A 23325-nucleotide genomic window follows, 5' to 3' on the forward strand; every position below is an offset into this window, starting at 1 on the left:
AGTAGGCATGGGCATCTTTAAAGCCTGTGAAGACGGCATTTGCAGTAGCCCTGCTAAGCTTCGGTCCTGGGCAATGATGGTCCAGATGAAATCGAATGCTGCTAAGACCAAACTCTTATGGATCGGTCCAAAGTTAGATTCTCTTCCCTCAGCTGTGACCTTAGACTCAGGAGAATCTCTGAAAATTGAGTTTTCCTCACTAATATTGGGTATTGTTATTGATTCATCTCTTACATTTAAGGATCAGCTAAATTCTCTTGTTAAAACGTGTTTCTTTAGCCTCCATATCCTGAGAAGAGTGAGAGCGCTCTTTCATCAGCAACACTTCTCTGTATTGGGTCAGTCAATTATCTTGTAAAGGTTGGATTACTGCAACTCAATGTACTTGGTCACTCAAAGGTCAGTATGCTGAACCAGAGCACCGCTGCCAAGTTCATTTTTGGTAAAAGTAAATTCAATCACATAACCCCATTGCTTAAGGAATTACATTGGCTTCCAGTGTACCTTTGAGTTTAATTTAAGTGTGTTTGTATTGCATTTAAAATTCTCTTTGGCATCTTTATTACTTTGGTTCCTTTAGATTGGAATGTACACAGATCTCATCTCGCTAGGAGTTCAAATAAACTAAAACTTACATTTCCTTTCCTTAGGGGTAAAAACAGAACTTTCAAGAGATTCAGCCACTCTTTCATTTTCAAACTAACTGAGCTCTGGAATGAGTTACTGCTTTCACTTAAAAGTCTAGGCCCCTTCGTTTTATTTTGGAAAGCTCTGAAAACTTTCTTGTTTACTAAACATTTTGGAAACTAAGCCATTCTAGATTACATTCTTCTTCCATATTTATATACTACTAGTTTTTAAGCCCATTACATTAACGGGTGCTAGAATAGATGTGTCTGTCTGTCTGTCTTTCTTTCTCTCTCCTTGGCTGCTGTCTGTCTTTCTTTCTCTCTCCTTGGCCACTGTCTTTCTTTCTTTCTGTCTCTATTCTTGGTCGCCTTCTTTCTTTCTTTCTGTCTCTATCTCTCCTTGGCCACTGTCTGTCTGTTTTTCTTTCTTTCTTTCTGTCTCTCTCTCTCTCTCTCACTCTCCTTGGCCACTGTCTGTCTGTCTTTCTTTCTTTCTCTCTCTCCTTGGCAGCTTTCTGTCTTTCTTTCTATCTGTCTCTCTCTCTGTCACTGCCTAACTTTTCCATCTTAGCATCAATGTGTGTGTCATTCTGTGTATATTCAGTCGGCACCTTTTGCTTTACACTACCCAAACTGTGGTCTTCTTCCCGGTTCTTGTCTTCACCACTCTCATTCTGCTGGGCTGCAAATTCACCATTCACTGGGGCAGAAACATCTGCACAGGGCTCCTTCCTCTCTGTCTCATTCGTAGCTTCCTCTCCTGTTAGCTTCTCAACGTTCTTCTCAGCTTTGTCCTTCTCAGTCATGCTGTTTTTGTTTTTTTTCTGAAGTGGTCCCCTCAGCACGGGCTTTGTTTTCCTTCTGATTTGGTTTCCTTGCTGACTCGGACTGCTGCTTCTTCACGTCATCACCAGTGTTGCTGTCACTATCCTGTCCTTTTTCCATCTGTTCTCCGGAACTGCCACAGGTGCCATAAACTGCCACAGGCTCCACCACTGTACGCATCACAGAAGCAGCATGGAGAGAAAAGCACTGCACCGCGCTACCGCTGGCTTCGGCGTCTTCTATCCACTGTGGCCAACCCTAGCGGAAACAGGAAGTGGTCAGAGAGGGGGGGCCACAGTGGACAGAAGACGGCAAAGCCAGCGTTAGCGCAGTGCAGCGCTTTTCTCTCCATTTAAACGCGGGTGAGCCGGCGAGAAGGAGGAGGTGGTGGTTTTGGCGGTGAGTGAGGGCGGGAGGGGGGAGTCGCCGGCTGTGCTGTGCTTTCCCGATCTGGCCGCCGCATACGCACTGTGACCAGCTGTTGCAGGAGCGGAGCGGGCTTCTGGAGGCGATCAGCGTGTGGCTGCGGTCCCGTGCTGAAGTTTGGAGACGGTGACACGACAGCGTCCTCTATACCAACTCTCTGGCAGACGTGGTAAGAGCTGAGAGGGCCGGCGGAATAAATATTTAGCCTCCCCCCCTCCAGCGCGGTCTCAGAATTCGGGGGAGGGAGAGACACGCGCATGCGCACTTCCTATGGGTCACTACAGCTCACGGAAAACGCACGCATAGGAAGTGCGCATGCGCGGCTTACCGTTTTATTATATTAGATACTAAACCGCGTCGAGCAACTTTTGGTTGAAGACCCGGTCTATAAAAGGAGAAATTAGGTTCTTACCTGCTAATTTTCTTTCTGTTAGCCTGAAGCCAACCCCCCCAAAATAAAAAGAACAAAATTTAACCAAATTGAAAAGAATGACTAAAAACAAAAGAAATGAAGAATTATGAAGAAAATTACAAAAAGTAAAAACAGGAAGGCCCACAAAAAGATTTCTAAGTTTGATGCACTGAGAAGAAATGGAAAACGCAACTTCTCGGCTCTGCGGTAAACTAAGAACTGATGGTCACTTGAGCCGCTGCCGGGCAGGAAGGCACCGGGTACGTGTGCAGCATGAGAACTGCCTAAAAGTATCAGTGTACATTTTTGATAGTGGACAGGAAGGTCTCTGTGATTCCAAGGAGCCTGCCTGTTCCTAGTGACTGAAAATACAATATTGAAAATACAACCTCTCCCTCTCACACCTTTCTATCATTTTGTTGCATCTCTCCCTTCATTTCCTCCACCCCATGTCCAACAATTCTTCTTTTCTCCTCTCCCCTCATGCAGCAGCCTACCCTCCCTCCTTCCCATTCCCCTCTGTAGCAGCCTTCCCTCCCTCCCATTCTCCTGTGCAGCAGCCCTCCCTCCCATCCCCCTGTGCAGCAGCCTTTCATCCCTCCCTCCAACCCCCCTATGCAGCAGCCTTCCCTCCCTCCTTCCCATTCCCCTCTGTAGCAGCATTCCCTCCCACCTTCCCATCCTCCTCCGCAGCAGCCTTCCCTCCCTCCCATTCTCCTGTGCAGCAGCCCTCCCTCCCATCTCCCTGTGTAGCAGCCTTCCATCCCTCCCATCCCCTTATGCAGCATCCTTCCATCCCTCCTATTCCTCTATGCAGCACTTCCCGAACGATCTCCCCCCACAGTTAAGACCTGACAGTTTCGGGCCTCCTAAAGCAGCAGTGGAGGCCGTCTTGGCAGAGGCAGCACTCTGATCAGGCTGCTCTTGGCCTGCCCTGCCAGGGTTTCCCTCTGCCAAGTCATCAGTGATGTCATCAGCGATACGGCAGAGGGAAGGCCCTGGAGGGGCAGACCACAAGCAGCCTGTTCACTGCACTGCCTCTGCCTGCTGGCCATCGCTGCTTTAGGAGACCTGGACGCATGTCAGCAGACTCATGACTCACTGAATTAGTGAGTCCAATTTTTTTAGAAAACAAATTGATTCACCAAAGTGAATCGGTGAATTCATTCGAATCGGCGAATCAAGCAGCACCAGAGCTCAGGCACCAACAGAAAGGAGACTGTTTGCAATGAGCTGCAGCTTACTGCTGCATTCCTAACATGACAGCAATTTGCATGTTCACTGATGATTGCACAGCTGTGGTATATAGTAACATGATGCAGATAAAGGTCAAATAATCCATCCAGTCTGCTCATCTGCAGTAACCATTATCTCTTCCTCTCTCTAAGAGATTTCCTTGTAACTTTCACTGAGCCGCATGGCTTTCTGTATCAATCCCCATGACTATTTTACTAATAAGGTAATCAAAAACTACAGTTCATAATGTCAAACATTTCAATGAAAAATAAAAATGCTGTCCTGCAGTCTCTTTTTTTTTTTTAACCTATTCTAGTAGCACAAATCTAATTTTAATTTTCTTGCAGTAAGGAAGGGCTTGGTTAACCCACACAGCTCCCACCACATTCAGAAAAAAAATTCTACAATAAACAGAAGGTTTTAGCAACCTGACATTAAAACTCATGTGTTCTCTGTCACTTCCTTCCTTGTCTTTGTGGTTTGCTAAATCCAAAACAATCTGTAAATAGAAACTTTGCTTTGTGAAACCATCCCGACTCCTCTGGCTGAATTCACAGAGCAGCACCATTGTCTGTCTGTTGTGTGGTGCTGTGCTAGACACCAATGTCACAGATACTGTACCTGCACCCAGAGAGTGATAGACAACTGGAACACTCTTCTGGAGTCTCATAGGGGAAACACCCTCCAGGGATTCAAGACAAAGTTAGACAATTTCCTGCTGAACCGGAACGTACGCAGGTAGGGCTGGTGTCAGTTAGGTCGCTGGTCTTTGACCAGAGGGCTGATGCGTGAGCGGACTGCTGGGCACGATGGACCACTGGTCTGACCCAGCAGTGGCAATTCTTATGTTCTTAGGGAGATCATTTATATTACATTTCTAAACCGCAAAACCTCACGGATTGATGCGGTTCACACAAGATAGAAAACTGGACATTCCTAGTGAACTACAGAGTAATCGTTAATCAATTCAGTTCTCTAAAAATTTTATAAACAAGAATGATTTTAGTAACTTTCTGAAATGTATGTAAGAACGAGACCTTAACTCCTTATAACATAACATCGTACTTATAAACCGCATAACTGTTAAGTTCAACGTGGTTAACAAAAGATAAATAATAAAATAACAAACATAAATTAATTCACCAGGTACTTTGAAAAAAGGTAAGTTTTCAATTGAGTTCAAAATGTTTGTAAGAACAAGCGCTACTCAACAAAGGTCGAAATTCCTTACTGTAGGAAGCAGCCTGGAATGCCAATGTATGATCCAAAGATTTCTTGCTTTCATAACCCTGAACAGATGGAAAAAGAAACAAAGCATGCGATCCTCTTTTAGGTTTATAAGATGCTATAAGGAATCTGTCAGTTATATAAACTGGAGCAATACCATACATGATTTTATAACAAAGACAATCCAACTTAAACAAAACGCAAGCCTCCACCGGAAGCCAGTGCAACTCGCGATAGAAGCGCATCACATGGTCATATTTCTTCAAACCATAAATCAATTTCACTGCTTGACAAGCAAACAGGCGTTGCTGGAACTTCTAATATATATAACATCGAACTGGGGGGGGGGGGGATAAATAAAGCAGTATTACGCAGTGGGCGATTCGATGTGAATAAGGTGAATAGTTCTAATAGGTACTCAGGCGCTTGACGTAACAGAGTGTTCCCAGTTTAAAGATCATACGGGCCTCAAATGGAGCTCTCTGTAATAAAACGTAATATGATCTGATTTTTTTCAAATCAAAGATCGGAAATACTGCGACATTCTGCATTCTTCATAGTCTAAGTATATTTGTCCCAGTCCCAGTCTGGGACTCCAAACAGATAAAAGGATTGTTGGCAGATTTCACAACTACTCCAATGAATCAAAAACTCAATTGGCTTTGTTTACTGTCTGTATAGCGGTGGAGTAGAGTGATGTGATCTAGTGGTGACAGTGAGGCCGAATTTCGGCACAGATCTGTCATACTCTAGTGCCAGGACAGCACTAAGTTTCACCGATACCTCCCCTCCATGCGTAAATATTAAATACATACTAAATAAATATTAAGACACTCTCTTAAGCTTGAAGTTTTTTTTAACATGACTTTCACACACTTCCTCTCAACCACCATCCCCTATTATCAGTGGGAGTTTGATATTTTTTATTTTTTTTTGCAATTTATATCATATTTTTCTCTTTCATTTCTAGTTGTTGTTAGGATTATATTCTTAATATATTTTTTTTTTTACTGTCTAGCCAAGACAGCGCCACTTCTGGTAATCATTGTTATTTAAAATCAAAAGCATATAAGATTAAAAATAACATGTAGTCTTAATAGCTGGAAGATGTGACAACCACCACTTTGTTATCCAATTCATCCTTCGATTTGGTTGATTTCTCGTCCTCCTTGGGGCTATCAATCAGATCAGGAGTCAACGCCTCCATTCTTAAAACAGTATATTAATAATCTCCTCTCTAGCCTAGTCATTAAAGGCTGCAGCTCTTAAACCAGATATGCACCAAATCTAGACACAAGGTCACTATAGTGCAATGGATGAAATCACCCTCTGTCAGAGATTGTGAATGCTTCCTTCACAGCACCACTGCCCCCATTTAATCCAAACAGTAGCAGCCCAGCTCTGGAATCATACTAAAGGTGCTGCACCATGACAATGGAAAGTATCAACATAAAATCTCCAATTAGGCTGACACACCTATCTATGAAGAATCAAGTAGATGCGCTGGTAAGTCGGGGTTTTCACACTTTATGGAAGCTCTTGGTCCTGAGTCAACTGGATTACTGTAAAATGCAGCGGTAAGACTAATTTTCAAGCTAAAGAAGCATGACCATGTCACTGCCTTCTTTCACAAATTGAACTGGTTGCCAGTGGAGACTCGGATTAAGTTTAAGTTCGGGTGTTTTTGCTATAAAACCCTATTTGGTCTTAACCCTAATTACCTCACGAATTCATTTTCACTTGCAACTAGTAAACATACTAGACACTCAAATGCCACTTTCATTTTTCCATCAGTAAAAGGATGCAGATTTTAAAAAATTCCACCAACGTCTCTTATCCTATCAGGCAGCGTCCTGGGACAAAGACTTAAATTTCTTAATCATGACTTCCAGCACTTATTTAGATTTCAGGAGGCATTTGAAAACATATTTGTTCACCAAGTATATAGGAAATTAAGTTATTACATTACATTACAGATTTCTATTCCGCCATTACCTTGCAGTTCAATGCGGATTATAAAAAGAGTTAAAGAAGGAGGGTTACAAAGTTAGATCAAAGATCGTTTCCAAGAGTGGGTCAGGTAGGATCAGGGGTTAGGGAGAGGATAGTAAGATGGAAGGTATTCGTGGTTTTAAGCCTTATTAAGGGATTTCTTGAACAGTATAGTTTTTATTTCCTTTCTGAACATCTTGTAGTCTTGGGTTATTATCAGTAGGTTGGAGATTTGGTTATCTAGTTTTGCTGCTCAAGTGGCTAGTAGGCCGTCGTATAGTTTTTTCCGTTTTACTTCTTTGATTGGGGGGGGTATGTGAATGGGGTGTGTGTTTTTCTATGCCTGGTAGAGGTAGTTTGGATGAAGCAGTTGTTTAGGTAGATTGAGCTGTCTCCGTTTATAGTTTTAAATTGTATTGGAAGCCAATGTGAATCGATGTATGCCTCTGTAATGTGGTCATGTTTCTTCAATGAGTAGACGAGTCTCAGAGCTGTGTTTAGAATTGTTTGTAGTTGTTTAATCATTATTGCAGGGCAGGGGAGGTAGAGGATGTTGCAGTAGTCTAGTATACTTAGGATTAGAGATTGTACTAAGAGCTGAAATTGTGTTCTTTCGAAGAATTTTCGGACTTGTCTAAGGTTTCTCATAACTGCGAAAGATTTCTGTATTGTTTTTTTATTTGTGGTTGCATGGTGCAGCCTCTGTCAATAGTAATACCTAGTAGTTTTAGGGTGGTTTAAATAGGGTAATTGATTGAGTTGATTTCTAAATTGGTTGTGGTTGAGACTTTGTTATTTACAACTTTCTCTCATGTAAACTGCATAGAGCTTCATGGTCCTGCCATATATATGCAGAATGTTATGTTACGTTATGTTATCACACCTATCTACTGGGTTGAGCAAAATGAAGCTATATTTTTATAGAATGTTATAAATATAAGGTCTGAGCCATGATGCTTAAGACGTTTGGTGAGAGATTAAAATTTTGTTAACCAAGCCCACTAAGAACACAAAATCATATACACCTGAATCACTAAAACAAACAAACAAAAAAATCATCAGTGCTTTCTATGATATCAAAAGCACATGTTTACCACACTCAGAAATATACATTGGTTTTGCAAAGGATATCTCCACCATAGTGACCATCTTTGGTTTCAACTTGACCATTTCATACAGTATCCCTCCATCTCCACCTCCAAGGATCAGTACTTCCTTCCCAGAGAAGTCCTCCTTCCCACTGCCCATTATGGCTTGGGTGTATGCCAAGTCACTCTCTGCCAAATCTGGGGGAGCAAAGAAAAAAAAGAACAGAACAAGAATTAATAAGCCAAAAAAGTACATGGTAGAAAAACAGGCTACAAAGAGAATTTCCCTTCCTCAAACCCTGGTGAAAGTCAACAAGGGGATGCACATTAAGAGTTGCCAGGGAAAACAGGGCATTGTAATTTTGCACAGAACTTTTGAGCCAAAATTTCAACTCCCTTACTGCTTTTACTCCCCCAAATCTCCTAGCTGAATTTCAGCAAAATGTATTCACTGGTTTATATTCATAACTTTTACTATGCATGTGGATGGACAGACGTACTGTCAATGGGCACTATTGTTCTAGCAGAGCACACTAACAGGCCGGTTTTCAGAATTCACACAAGCACAAGGAAAAGCAATCTCACTTTCTCTGTACCCGTATCAATTCTCAAACTGAAAGTCTCCATGCCCATTCCCTTTGAAAATCAGGGAACGAGACAGCAATTTGGCCTGCTTGAGAGCTACGGCCTCAGTTCCCCTCCAAAGAAAAGTGCGCACAGAGCACAACCTCTTCCAGTAACATACATCATGTTCACGCATAGCAAAAAAAAACTTGTAACAAAATCACTTTGTTAGCGAGCATATTTCCAAAATCTGGGCAGTGGGAAAAATCTTTGGCATACAGGTCTCTGGAGTCACAAAGCCAAGCAAAAAACAAAGAATTTACACAATTTTTGCCAGTGAATTTGGGAAAGAATGTCACAAACCCAACCCCTCTCTCCCATTTTAAGGAACAGTCATACTTACTAACATCCCCATTGAGGATAAGAATATTTCCAAACTGTTTTGAATGCAGGATTTTTATGTTCTGGTAAGGCGATTCCTCATCATACACTATATTGTCGATGTCGTACTCCACCAACCGCCCGTCCGCCGTAGGCCAGTATCTGTCAATGGCGCCTCCACGAGTAATAGCTGGCAAACTGGAAAAGACAGGGAAAGAAATATCTCAAGACATGCATGTGACTGATTAGAGGTTACCAAATAGCCTACCTAATTAAATCATATCCCTATTCTGGTAAGAAAATGTTAACACACACCTCTCTGCACTGGTTTAAAAACAAAAAACAAAACAAAACACCACACCACACAAATCTTTGTAGATGAAATCAGAATTCGTAGTTTTGCTGGGTTAAAGACTTATTTGTATATAAATCCAATTACACTGTGTATCTAAGTCCAAATACACCCCCACCCCCCAACCAACATATACCCTCACCTCCAGTTGGAAAACAGAGAAAAAAATGTTAAGTACCACACAAGAGCCCCATTAAATCATTTCAAGACAAGAGTTAAGAACGAGTTATGTTTTTAAAGCTATTCTTAAGTCGGATTTGTATGTTAACTCCGAACTTGTTAGATTTTAGAATTCTTGCTGCTTACCTATGCTCCCAGCTGACAAAGGGGTCAACTGTCCCTCAGTGTTCCCTCTAAGGTACAGCATACACAACCACACTCTGTTCTTAATGTGGCCAGGCATCATTCCTGAATCTGCTACAGGAGAAGTGTAGGGGTCTATGCCACTGGAAATACTGCTCAGTGAAATCAAATGAAACCAAAACCGCGTTCTTAAGTACGAGTCATACTTAGGTCGGGCGTCTAACTCAGGGACTGCCTGTATCCTGTTTGCTTATCAAAATGTTGAAATCCTCCAAAGAAATGAGTGTACAAAGTTATGATTTTGATAAATCACTTGTAATGACACTAAATAGAAAAATTAATAAAAATACAACGGTGCTATTAATACTATTTTTTTTTCCGATCAGGTAGGTACCTATAGTTCCTCTGGGCTTCCAGCTCAGCTGGAACTAGGGCTGGTATGTGGGACATGAGCCTTCATTCACAATAATCCAGGGATTTATTCTATTATGTTCCCTACCAACTTACTTTAGTCTAATAATTACAGTGGCAGTTGTTGGCCAGGTGCCACGTAGAGAATGACATGGGGACAAATTTTTCCCCGTCCCCATGGGGACTCATTTTCCCGTCCCATCCCTGTAAGTTCTTTTCTTGTCCCTGCCACACTCCTGCAAGCTCTGTCCTCATCTGCACAAGCCTCAAACACTTTAAAATCATAACTGTTCGAGGCTTGTGCTGTTAAGGCAGAGCTTACAGGAATGGGACAGGGACAGCGGCAAAACTCACGGGGACGGGACGGGGAAATTGAGTTCTTGCAGGGACAAGGAAAAATTTGTCCCCATGTCATTCTCTAGTGCCATGCATCAGAAACCCATTCAGAATTCTGTAATCAAAGCCCCTAAATGCAACCACTGGGTGGACACTTTTGTGTAAAGCTAGGACGTTCCTACCAGAGCCCATGAATGTATCCTTTGTATGGTTCCTAGACCCAGCTGAGGAAGCAGAAGACAGGAGTTGAACCCTGTTTTCTTCATACAGTGGTGCATACCACCACTCAAGCATTGAGTTGGACCATAATTTTTCCAATCTAACCTGAATTTCCGAATCACACTTTTCCAATATAGGTTCAAGGAAATTTACAATCAAGAGGCCCCATACATTATATGGAGAGAATATAGCATTATTCACAAATTATTTACATAAAGTAACAAGTGAGTACAGGGTCAGAACAATAAATTTACAGCGCTATTAGTGTTCGTGACATTATTTGTGGTGATTGAAGAGTGTTTGTCAAGGGTTGATGAGTTAAATTCTAGAGTCTAATTAAACGTTATGAGAAGAAATATTTTCTCTGGTTTTAAATTTACTACTTAGTAGCTTCATCACAAGCCCCCTAGTCCTAGTATTTTTGGAAATAGTAAACAAGCGAGTCACATCTACCCTTGCTACTCCACTCAATTCCCTTGCTGTGAACTGCCCGGAACTTCTGGTTGGGCGGTATATAAGAAAATAAATTATTATTATTTTACTTGCCAAGTTCCACTAAGATGCATATCTCGGGTGGGATGGGGGGTGGAGAAGACAAGTTAGTAGGCTGTTAAATAGGGAGACTAGCCACAGTATTAGTGAGTCTGGGATGTGAGTGAATAAGCATGAGGGGCAGTTGTCCAGTATCAAGTTTATTTAAGTTCTTTGATTTACTCGCATACTCCAAATCCAATGCTTTGAGTTGATATTCTTGGTTGGATGTTGTGGTATAGAGGTTGTTGGTTCTAACCCTACACTGCTCCTTGTGACCATGGGCAAGCCACTCAATCCTCCACTGCCCCAAGTACATTAGACAGATTTTGAGATAGGGAAAATGCTTGAAGTACCTGTATGTAAATCGCTTTTGAATGTAGTTGATAAAACTACAAAAAGGTAGTATACAAGCCCCAATCCCTTTCTAGTTGTGAAGATCATCTGTATAAGATGGAAAGAATATTTATTTATCAAGTATGTTTTATGTGAGGTGGGTAGGGATTAAATTCTTTTCTGTAAGAATTGTAGATTTTCAAGTGGAATTGTATATATTTTGAATGATTTTCTGTACACTTGATGTAAAATTTAAAATGAATAAAGATTTACAAAAAAAAAAAAGATCACCTGGAGAGATTAGATCAAAGTTGTTCCAGATTTGATCTACCATGCATGATTCACTGGTTTTGGGTTCAGATTGGATTTTTGTCATGTTTAATAATAATTTTATTTTTTATATACTGCCACACCACATAGTTCTAGGCAGTTCACATCTAGAAGAACTGTACAATCAGTAAATAAAATACAGTAAGATCAAATTAAAATAAACATTTAAAAATATTAATTTACGGTTTACCAATCAAGATTAAAACATCAGTTTACAAATTTACCAAACAGATCAGTTTTCAACAGCTTCCTAAAAGACACATAAGAATAAGCCTGAGAAATAATGGTACATAACCATGAATTCATTTTGCCTGCCTGAAATGCAAATATTTTGTCAAGAAATCTCTTATATCGGCAAGATTTTATGGTTGGATAAACAAATAGATAGTTTCCTCGAGTAATCCTGTTTGGTTTATATCGTTCAAAACAGGAAGACAAGTAAGTGGGAGCCAGACCAAATAAGGCCTTAAAACAAATGCAACCGAAGTTAAACAATATTCTTGCCTCAAAAGGCAACCAATGCAACTGCTGGTAAAATGGAGTAATATGGTCGTGTTTTTTCAGGCCGAAAATCAAACGATCTGAATAAGTTTTAATCTTTTTAGAAGTTTTTATGAGATCCCAAATATATTATGTTGCAATAATCCAAGACAAACAGGATGGAAGATTGTACTAATAACCTAAAAGATACGCTGTCAATTTTTTTTTATCATTCAAATCATTTTTTAGTCAATAGATTTGTATGGTCATCCAAAGTTAGGTGGCGATCCAAAATAACTCCTAAGCTTTTAATGGAGGTGGATATTAAAAAGGTTTGATAATTCAGGAGAAGTACCTTTTCGTTGATATTATCAGAAGGACTAGCTAGTAAAAAAATTTGTTTTTTCAGGGTTAAGTTTGGCCCTGATTATACATTGCTCAATATGAACCAATATAGAAGAAACTTGATTTTTTAGTTCCACTGAAAAAGATGTAAGTGGAAGCACTATAGTAATATCATCTGCATACATGAAGAACTTAACTTTCAAACTATGCAATAGTCTTCCTAACGGGGCTAAATAAATGTTAAACAAAGTGGGGGATAGTGAAGAACCTTGTGGTACCCCACATAAGAACTGCTGCTGCTAGGTCAGATCAGTGGTCCATCGTGCCTAGCAGTCCGCTCACGCGGAGGCCCTTTGATCAAAGACCAGTGTCCTAACTGAGACTAGCTTTACCTGCATACGTTCTGGTTCAGGAGGAACTTGTCTAACTTTATCTTGAATCCCTGGAGGGTGTTTTCCCCTATAACAGCCTCCGGAAAAGCGTTCCAGTTTTCCACCACTCTCTGGGTGAAGAAGAACTTCCTTACGTTTGTACGGAATCGATCCTCTTTTAACTTTAGAGAGTGCCCTCTCGTTCTCTCTACCTTGGAGAGGGTGAACAACCTGTCTCTATCTACTAAGTCTATTCCCTTCATTATCTTGAATGTTTCTATCATGTCCCTTCTCAGTCTCCTCTTTTCAAGCAAAGTTCTGGGTGTCACCTTAGACTCTTCTCTATCCTTCAACGAACATCTCCAATCCCTGGTGAAGAAATGCTTCTTCAGCCTTCACATGCTAAGGAAAGTCAGACCCTATTTTCACCAAAAACACTTCGCAGTCCTAGTACAATCCATCATCCTCTCCAGATTGGATTATTGCAATTCTATCTACCTCAGCCTAACCAAGAAAAGCCTCCACAGACTTCAGCGGATTTAGAACGCCGCAGCTAAGCTTGTTTTCGCGAAAAGCAAATTTGATCATGTCTCACCACTCCTGTCTAAGCTCCATTGGCTCCCAGTAATCCCCAGGATCCACTTCAAATGTGCGTGTCTGGCCTACAAGATCCTACATGGCATCCTTCCTGCCGTTATCCCTCTATCCTGGAACTCCCCAACCCCTACTTCCTCCAGATCCTCCCAAATTTTTAAACTATCCTTCCCTTCCATAAAAGGTATTTCCCATGTAGGCAAACTTGGGTCATCCCTCCCCTTTAGAATCACTGAGATCTGGAATAACCTCACCTCCCCTCTCCGAACCTCAAGCTCCCTCCAACTCTTCCACAAACACCTAAAAACCTGGCTATTCTCAAAACTGTAACACTTCCCCCCTCTTAGGCCTCTCACCTTCCCCCTTTACACCTAACTCTTTAATCTCTCCACTGTAATTCCTCTCTCATCTTTCTTCCTGTAAACCGTGCCGAGCTCCGCATTCGTGGAGATGGTGCGGTATATAAACCCAAGGTTTAGTTTAGTTTTAGTTTAGAAGAGGCCCAGTTTCTCTAATCTCTTACTGTATGGCAACTCCTCCAGCCCCATAACCATTTTTGTCACTCTTCTCTGGACCCTTTCGAGTAGTACCATGTCCTTCTTCATGTACGGTGACCAGTGCTGGACGCAGTATTCCAGGCGAGGGCGTACCATGGCCTGGTACAGTGGCATGATAACCACATAAGAATATAAGAATTGCCACTGCTGGGTCAGACCAGTGGTCTATCATGCCCAACAGTCTGCTCACGCGGCGGCCCTCTGGTCTAAGACCAGCAACCTAACCGAGATTAGCCCTATCAGCGTATGTCCTTGTTCAGCAGGAACTTGTCTAACTTTGTCTTGAATCCCTAGAGGGTGTTTTCCCCTATGACAGACTCCGAATATTGTTCCAGTTTTCTAACACTCTCTGGGTGAAGAACATAAGCATTGCCCCTGCCGGGTCAGACCAGGAGTCCATCGTGCCCGGCAGTCCGCTCCCGCGGCGGCCCCCCCAGGTCCATGGCCTGTAAGTGCTTCTAACCTAAAACGTTCATACCCTATTCACCTAATGTCCTGTAAGTAACCCTCTATCTGTACCCTGCAATCCCTTTCGCTTCCAGGAAGTCATCCAGTCCATTTTTGAACCCCAGTATTGTACTCTGTCGTATCACCTCTCCTGGAAGCGCGTTCCAGGTGTCCACCACCCGCTGAGTAAAGAAGAACTTCCTTGCATTCGTTTTGAATCTGTCTCCTGTCAGTTTTTCTGAATGACCTCTTGTTTTTGTTGTCCCCTCATTCTCCCTACCTTGTAGAGGGTGAACAACCTGTCCTTATCTACCAAGTCTATTCCCTTCAGTACCTTGAATGTTTCGATCATGTCCCCTCTCAATCTCCTCTGTTCGAGGGAGAAGAGGCCCAGTTTCTCTAATCTTTCGCTGTACAGCAGTTCCTCCGATCTGTTCGTGATTCCCTTCTTAATCATTCCCAGAATTCTATTCGTCCTTTGCTCCATAAAGATGAATAATTTTCCTCGCTAAACACTTGATAATATCTGTTTCAGAAAAAACCCTCAAACCAATTCCAACTTTACCCGAGATTCCAATTGAGTCCAAGCAGTCCAATAAAATCTTGTGATCAACCAGATCAAAAGCGCTGCTTAGATCCAACTGCAGGATCAGTGCACTCAAGCCTACACTAAATAGTCCATGAAGATAATCAGAGAAGCTAGTACTGTCTCTGTAGGGCTCAAAGAATACAAAAAATATACTATATGCAAAGCTGAATAGGTAACAAACGCAATAATGCCTACAAAGTACAATAATAAAAAAAGGCCATCTATTTAATAAATCATCTCTCACAACATCTACTATTCTAGGCTTAGTTAAAACAAAGAAACCTGTAAGTAGGGTAAACTCATAATCCAGTGTCAGGGGGAGGGGAAGTTCAGTTAGTCCTCATCCTACTCCACTGAATATAGAAAATGGTAGCCCTAATTCAGCATCAGAACTACATCTCCCTGCATGCAATACGATAAAGCTCAGGTTGTCACCTGGATGCAGAGCTGCATATATCTAGCACATGGCACAAAGCTGAGGACAGCTACAGAACAATATAATGTTAGATCACAGAGTTGGTGATGGTGTTCTGTTCCTTAATGTCTCCCTGGATGCATGTATCTTCAGAAGAGATTCTGTATTTAACCAACTGCAAGGTCAATTTGGGGAATTGAGGACAGCAAGGGAAAACACATGGAGAAAGCCCAGCAAATAACCCAGGGAATACCTGCCACTGGACAGACTACTTTTGCTATTGTAATAAAATTTGGAAAGGGCAGGGGAGTGGTGATGGCAACATCCTGGGAATAGGGTCACCACAGCAGACACTGTATTTATCTCCAGCAATGACCCTGTTACCACCTCCAATCCTGCTGTTCAGTCACCAGATGCAAGTCAGGTAGCTGAAGCATGTTTTAAGCGCCTGATTAGATGCTGCTGGGCCATGAGATTATGCAGATTATACTACAAAATTGAGAGCCTCCTGTTGCCTAGCCACATGGGCTGATGGAAAAAATAAAAAAGGCAGGTCACGAGGGAAAGATGAAAGAAAAATTGTCTTACCTGTTAATTTTCTTTCCTTTAGACACAGCAGATGAATCCACCTGCTGGTCGATGTGTGCTATCCCACTAGTCTCTGGATTCATCTGCTGCTGTTGCTAAGGAATTTGCTTTAGTGTAAATAGGGCTGTGCAAGCCAAGATCTTAGGGCCACTTTTATCAAGCTATGCTAGAGCCTTAAGTGTGAGCCAGTGTGGTAAATTCTCAGATGCTCATAGAATTCATATGAATGTCAGAACAGTTACCACGCTGGTTCACGCTAAAAGCCTCTAGCACAGCTTGATAAGGGGGGGGGAGGGGGGAATTAACTTGTTATTTATACCTCCTCCGTTTTACAAAACTACACTAGCGTTTTTAGTGCTATTTGCGGCGGCAACAGCTCAGATGCTCACAGAATTCCTATGAGCGTCAGAGCTATCACCCGCTGTGGCCAGCGCTAAAATCCACGCTACAGTTTTTAAAAAAAGTAGGGGGGAGGGGTTAGTTTGTTGATTTTTTTAATTTTGTCTTTTTCTGTTTGATATTGTACAGACAATATTGTCAACGCGTGCTGACAATACAAGGAGAAAATTAAATTTCAGGGTTTTGTTTCTTTTGTGTCCACTTAAAAAAAAAACCTGTGTATTGGGGGCGGCGGCCTATGTAGCAATTTTAAATCATCCCCCACCCCTGGTACCTTTTTCGGAGCCCCCTCACTGGATGTCTTGAATCTCCAGCAATGAAGGGCAGCCGCGATCTCTTCAGCATCCAGCCTGCCCCCTCACCATTTGCTGAGTGGCTGACGGCAGTTCTCGCGAGAGCTGACGTCGGCCATTCAGCGGCAGTGCGGGGGCAGGCCGGATGCTGAAGAGATTGTGGCTGCCCTGCACCACTGGAGATTCAAGCTGTGCCCCATCCAGTGAGAGGGTTTTGAAGGAGGTACTGGGGGGAGGGGAAGAAGGAGGTACCGGGGGGATGATTGAAAAGGCAGGGGAGGTACTGGAAGATAAGCCGAGGCTAATACAATGGGGCACCTTATCTTCCATTTTTTAAACATAGGTCGCCCTTTTCTGCGGCTTATACATAATAATTAATAATAATTTATTGTTTATATACCGCCAAAGCCAAAGTAGTTCGAGGCAGTTTACAATAAAGAAGAGCTGGACATACAGCGAAAAAACAATGAAGTCTTTGAGTACATGAATATTTGTACAGAGTATGGTAACATTCTAGATGCGGGTTTACAATAAAAAGTAAGTCGAGGCGATTTACAATAGGAAGAGCAGGTCATACAGTGTGGGAATAAGCAGTGAAGACTTTAGGAATTCTTGGTCAATAGGAAGTACATAAGAACATAAGCAGTGCCTCCGCCGGGTCAGACCATAGGTCCATCCTGCCCAGCAGTCCGCTCCCGCGGCGGCCCAAACAGGTCACGACCTGTCTGAATCACCAGAAGGGGCTCCCTTGCCACCTTGGTTTCTCATTTAAGTCCTGCCTTCCTATCGAAGTCCTAACCCTCCGGTCTTGCACATGCACGACCTGGTTGGTTTCTATACTCATTACCTGGTTAGCTTTCTATACTTGTGTTACATCCCAGCTCCTCCCTCAGTATCCCACGATCCCTTTATCCCTCAGGAATCCGTCCAATCCCTGTTTGAATCCCTGGACCGTACTCTGCCTGATCACTTCCTCCGGTAGCGCATTCCAAGTGTCCACGACCCTCTGGGTGAAAAAAAACTTCCTTGCATTTGTTTTGAACCTATCTCCCTTCAGTTTCTCCGAATGCCCCCTCGTATTTGCTGTCCCCTTCAGTCTGAAGAATCTGTCCCTATCCACCATCTCTATGCCCCTCATGATCTTGAAGGTCTCTATCATATCTCCCCTGAGCCTCCTTTTCTCCAGAGAGAAGAGCCCCAGCCTATCCAACCTCTCGGCGTATGGACAGTGTTCCAGCCCTCTTACCATTTTCGTTGCTCTCCTTTGGACTCTCTCAAGTACCGCCATGTCCTTCTTGAGGTGCGGCGACCAATACTGAACGCAGTATTCCAGATGTGGACGCACCATCGCTCGATATAATGGCAGATCGAGGAGATTTACAATAAGAAGGGATAGGTCATACAGTGAGTGATAAGCAGTGAAGACTTTAGGAATTCTTGGTCACAAATCGATTGAACAGGTTGGTTTTAATAAGTTTTCTGAAGTTGAGGTAGGATGAGGAGTGCATGATGATGATGCTTAACCAGTCGTTCTGTAGACTTGCTTGGAAGGCAAGCGTTCTGTCAAGGAATCTTTTGTATCGGCAGGTTTTTATTGTAGGGTGGCTAAACATGCGTATGGACTATGCAGAGGGGCGGCTTATATGTGGGGAAATACGGTAACACCTCTCAGATCTTTTCAAATGAATGCAGAAGGGGGTTGAGGCTCACTGGTAGAGCTGCTCCTTGTGACCCTTGGCAAGTCACTTAATCCTCCAGAGCCCACTGCTTTGAATGTCAGCTTTGAATTGCCAAAGCAACAAAAAAGTAGTATACAAGTCTCCATTCCCTTTCCCCACATAAAATACCAGTGTCCAGACTTTATTGCTTAAAAAATGCTTTCATAATCCTCTCTAAACTAGTACATTAACATTAAACCAAAGCCTTACCGTTTTACCCTTGTGATGTTGTTCTGAAACAATTCTCTCATTCTCTCTTCTAATTCGTTTAACAACTGTCAAGAAACAGAACAGAAAAAATGCCAACATCAGCTCAACGAATATCGTCATGCAGAAAAATCAGGGGCAAGGATGAAAAAGAATGCAAAATCAAGCAATATTCAGAAAAGCTCAGGAATTGAAAATTCAGTCATGTGAAGACCAGTTCCTCTGCTTCTCTTACTCTAATGCAACTTTACCAAGGACACCACAAAAAAACAAGCACGGGCAAGCAAATTGTAGTATACAGTTTCGAACACATTATTCCCTACTTTCCTGCCAGATCAAGAAAGGGAAGGGAATGGAAACTTGAATACCGCCTTTTTGTGGCTTTGATATTCAAAGCGGTGGGAACTGGAGGCTTGAGTGACTTACCCAGGGTCACAAGGAGCAGCACTGGGATTTGATTTTACAACTTCTGGATGCAGAGGCTGCGCTCTACCAGTGAGCCACACCTCCTCTCCATTGTTATCCCATAATACTGGGGATTGTCGGAAGGTTGGTGTCAGGAGGGAATGGGCATCTCTCCTGCCATCCTTCAATTTAAAGGTATGGGGGGTGGGTGGGCTGGAGGGGTGGTTTGGGTGCGACTAGGGTGAGCTTATGAGTTGGGAGTTTTTCTGCAATAATCAAACATTTTAGGAAACATCCAGGACCCAATTTAGACGCTTGGGGCTAGACCTGTTTTAACAACGAATGAGTGCTAAAAAGGGGTCCAAATTGGAGGGATGAAAGCATGAACCCCCCCCCCCCTACACACACACTCACCTAGTGGTCACTCACCCCCTCCCACCACCTAAAGATGAGAATGAAAACAGTATACATCTGCTTGTATGAGATCTTCTGATGTTATAGCCAGTTCTAGTAGAGCAACAAGCAGGTTACTGGTGTAACCTAGTGGGCGGTGCAGTGGACTAGAGATATGAGAACCTAGGCCCATACCCCACTCTAGTGACTACACTTATGAGACTTCCATAACTCACTATACCTATATAGCAATGTTACTTACTGTAATTGTTGTTATCCAGGGACAGCAGGCAGCTATTCTCACTAGTGGGTGACGTCATCCGACGGAGCCCCGATGCGGATGTCTCACAAGCATACTTGCTTGTAGAAACTTTAGAAGTTTCGAGTCGCCTGCACCGCACATGTGCGAGTGCCTTCCCACCCGATGCACAGGGCATGTCTCCTCAGTTCAGATAGCTAGCAGAGAAGCCAATCCAGGGGAGGTGGGTGGGACGTGAGAATAGCTGCCTGCTGTCCCTGGATAACAACTGTTACGGTAAGTAACATTGCTTTATCCCAGGACAAGCAGGCAGGTATTCTCACTAGTGGGTGACCTCCAAGCTAACCACAATGGGATGGTGGGTGTTGGCAACTTAGGAGAATAAATTTTGCAATACTGTTTGGCCAAACTGTCCATCCCGTCTGGAGAAAGTATCCAGACAATAATGAGAAGTGAAGGTATGAACCGAGGAGCAAGTAGCAGCCTTACAAATCTCCTCAATCGGTGTCAATCTGAGGAAGGCTACAGAGGCTGCCATTGCTCTGACCTTATGGGCTGTGACTTTACTGTGAAGGTGTAATCCAGCCTGGGCATAACAGAAAGAGATACAAGCCACCATCCAGTTGGAGATGGTACGCTTAGAGATAGGGCGTCCTAACTTGTTCGGATCGAAGGAGAAGAAAAGTTGAGGAGCAGTCCTGTGTGGCTTGTTGTGTTCCAAGTAGAAAGCCAAAGCACGTTTACAGTCCAGAGTGTGAAGAGCTGATTCTCCAGGATGAGAATGAGGCTTAGGAAAAAACACAGGAAGAACAATGGATTGATTCAGATGAAATTCCGAGTCCACCTTGGGGAGGAATTTGGGATGAGTGCGAAGGACCACCTTGTCATGATGAAACACTGTAAAAGGTGGATCCGCAACCAACGCTTGAAGCTCACTAACTCGACGAGCAGAAGTGAGGCCAATGAGAAACACCACTTTCCAAGTGAGATACTTCAGAGGAGCCTTGTTAAGAGGTTCAAATGGAGGCTTCATAAGCTGAGAAAGAACAACATTGAGGTCCCAAACCACTGGAGGCGGTTTGAGGGGAGGATTCACATGGAAAAGTCCTTTCATGAATCTAGAAACCACCGGATGAGCAGAAAGAGGTTTCCCTTGAAGAGGCTGATGGAAAGCATCAATAGCACTCAAATGGACTCGGATCGATGTAGACTTGAGGCCAGAATGAGATAGGTGCAAAAGATAGTCCAAAACAGAGGACAAGGAGGCAAGTTGAGGCTCCTTGCGATGAGAAAAACACCAAGTAGAAAATCTAGTCCATTTTTGGGAATAGCTTTGCCTAGTAGCAGGCTTCCGTGAAGCTTCCAAAACATCCCTCACAGCTTGAGAAAACTGGAGAGGAGCTATGTTGAGAGGAACCAAGCTGTCAGGTGTAGAGACTGCAGGTTGGGATGAAGCAGAGATCCCTGATGCTGCGTAAGCAGAGATGGAAACACTGGTAGAAGGAAGGGCTCCCTGCTGCTGAGTTGAAGTAGAAGGGAGAACCAAGGTTGTCTGGGCCACCGAGGAGCAATCAGAATCATGGTGGCCCGGTCCGACTTGAGCTTGACTAGAGTCTTTTGAATGAGAGGAAATGGAGGAAACGCATACAGAAAGAGATTCATCCAATCCAGAAGAAAAGCATCCGCCTCGAAGCGATGAGGAGTGTAGATCCTGGAGCAGAACTGAGGCAGTTTGAAATTGTGGGGGGCTGCAAATAGGTCTATCTGAGGCGTTCCCCACAGAGAGAAGATGTGGAATGGAGAGTCCATTCGTGAGGCTGTAGAAGACGACTCAAGTTGTACGCCAAGGCATTGTCCGCCCCCTGAATGTAGACAGCTTTGAGGAAGGTGTTGTGGCAAATTGCCCAATCCCAAACTTTCAGAGCTTCCTGACAGAGGGAGGCCGATCCCGTGCCTCCTTGTTTGTTGACATAATACGTGGCGACCTGGTTGTCCGTGTGAATGAGAACCACCATGTCATGAAGGAGATGCTGAAAAGCATTGAGAGCATTGAAAATAGCTCTGAGTTCCAGGAGATTGATGTGACACAAGCGGTCCCGCACTGGTCCAATAGCCTTGAGTGCGCAGACCATCCAGATGAGCCCCCCAAGCATAGGTCAAGGAGTCGGTCATGAGAACCTTCTGATGGGGAGGCGTGTAAAACAGCAAACCTCTGGAGAGATTGGAAGAGAGCATCCACCAGCGAAGAGACTGTGTCAGAGCAGGAGTGACCTGGATGTGGCGAGTCAGAGGGTCGAATACCTGCGTCCATTGAGATGCCAGGGTCCACTGAAGAATTCTGAGGTGAAGTCTGGCAAAAGGAGTCATGTGCACTGTAGAGGCCATGTGGCCCAGAAGAACCATCATGTGTCTTGCCGAGATGGACTGGCGAGAGGACACTGAATGACAAAGACGAAGGAGAGCATCCAGGCGTTGCAGAGGAAGGAATGCCCTGAGTCGAATGGTATCCAGAACAGCTCCTATGAAGGGAAGAGTCTGGGAAGGTTGCAGATGGGATTTTGTAAAGTTGATCTCGAACCCCAGACTCTGCAGGAACCATATCGTCCTTCGGGTCACCTGGACGACTCCCTTGATGAGCAAGTCGTCAAGGTAGGGAAACACCTGGAGACCGTGGTTCCTGAGTGCTGCGGCCACTACAACCAGGCACTTGGTGAAGACTCTGGGAGACAAAGCCAGGTCGAAAGGAAGCACTCGGTATTGAAGATGAAGATGTCCCACCCGAAATCTGAGGTATTGTCGAGAGGCCGGATGGATGGGAATATGAGTGTAGGCCTCCTTGAGATCCAGAGAGCATAATCAGTCGTTCTGCTCGAGGAGGGAATAGAGAGAAGCCAGGGTTAACATGCGAAACTTCTCTTTGACCAGAAACTTGTTGAGCACCCTGAGGTCCAAAATAGGACGCAGATCGCCCGTCTTCTTCGGAACAAGGAAGTACCAGGAGTAAAAACCCTTGTTCTGTTGATCCAAAGGGACCGGCTCGACAGCCCGGAGCCGGAGCAAAGCCTGAGCTTCCTGAAGAAGAAGGGCGATCTGGGTTAAGTTGGAAGGATACTCTCTTGGAGGATGTTCCGGAGGAACTTAATGGAACTGAAGAGAGTATCCCTCCCTTACGATGGAAAGGACCCAGAGGTCGGTGGTAATAGTTGTCCATCGATGGTAAAAATGATGGAAACAACCTCCGATGGGAAAAACAGGGAAGGGCAGAACGATGGCAGTTATGCTCTCTACGAGACAGTCAAAAAGGCTGAGGAGCCTTGGGGACAGCAGAAGGTTGAGGGCTTTGCTGTTGCTTCTGCGGGTGCTGTCTCTTAACAGGCTGACGGATGGTAGGTGCCTGTTTCGGTGGGTAACGCCGCTGGTAGATCAAAGGCGGGCGTGATGGACGAGGAGGAGCAGGCTTGGGCTTCGGATGGAGAATTGACTAGAAAGACTTCTCGTGGTCCGACAGCTTCTTGGTCGCCTCCTCGAAGGACTCATCGAAGAGGTCGGCTCCAGCACACGGGACGTTAGCCAGCCTGTCCTGAAGATTTGGGTCCATATCGATGGTCCTAAGCCACGCCAGGCGTCGCATGGCCACCGAACAAGCAGCAGCCCTCGCAGAGAGTTC

The 23325-nt window shown here is 43.8% G+C and overlaps 1 protein-coding gene across 2 annotated transcripts in view; it reads right to left on the reverse strand.

The window, feature by feature from the left end:
* SMS (spermine synthase) overlaps positions 1 to 23325 on the reverse strand; it is a 127377-nt gene that overhangs the window by 42988 nt on the left and 61064 nt on the right. For both annotated transcript variants that reach the window (XM_033948760.1, XM_033948761.1), the window contains exons 4-6: positions 18605 to 18669; positions 8803 to 8978; positions 7879 to 8033 (exon numbers count right to left, since the gene is read on the reverse strand). In XM_033948760.1, coding sequence (XP_033804651.1) covers positions 7879 to 8033; positions 8803 to 8978; positions 18605 to 18669 — 396 coding nt within the window. The remainder of the gene's footprint in view (positions 1 to 7878; positions 8034 to 8802; positions 8979 to 18604; positions 18670 to 23325) is intronic.

The sequence above is a fragment of the Geotrypetes seraphini genome, chromosome 6, assembly GCF_902459505.1.
Source record: "Geotrypetes seraphini chromosome 6, aGeoSer1.1, whole genome shotgun sequence".
NCBI classification, from domain to species: Eukaryota; Metazoa; Chordata; class Amphibia; order Gymnophiona; family Dermophiidae; genus Geotrypetes; species Geotrypetes seraphini.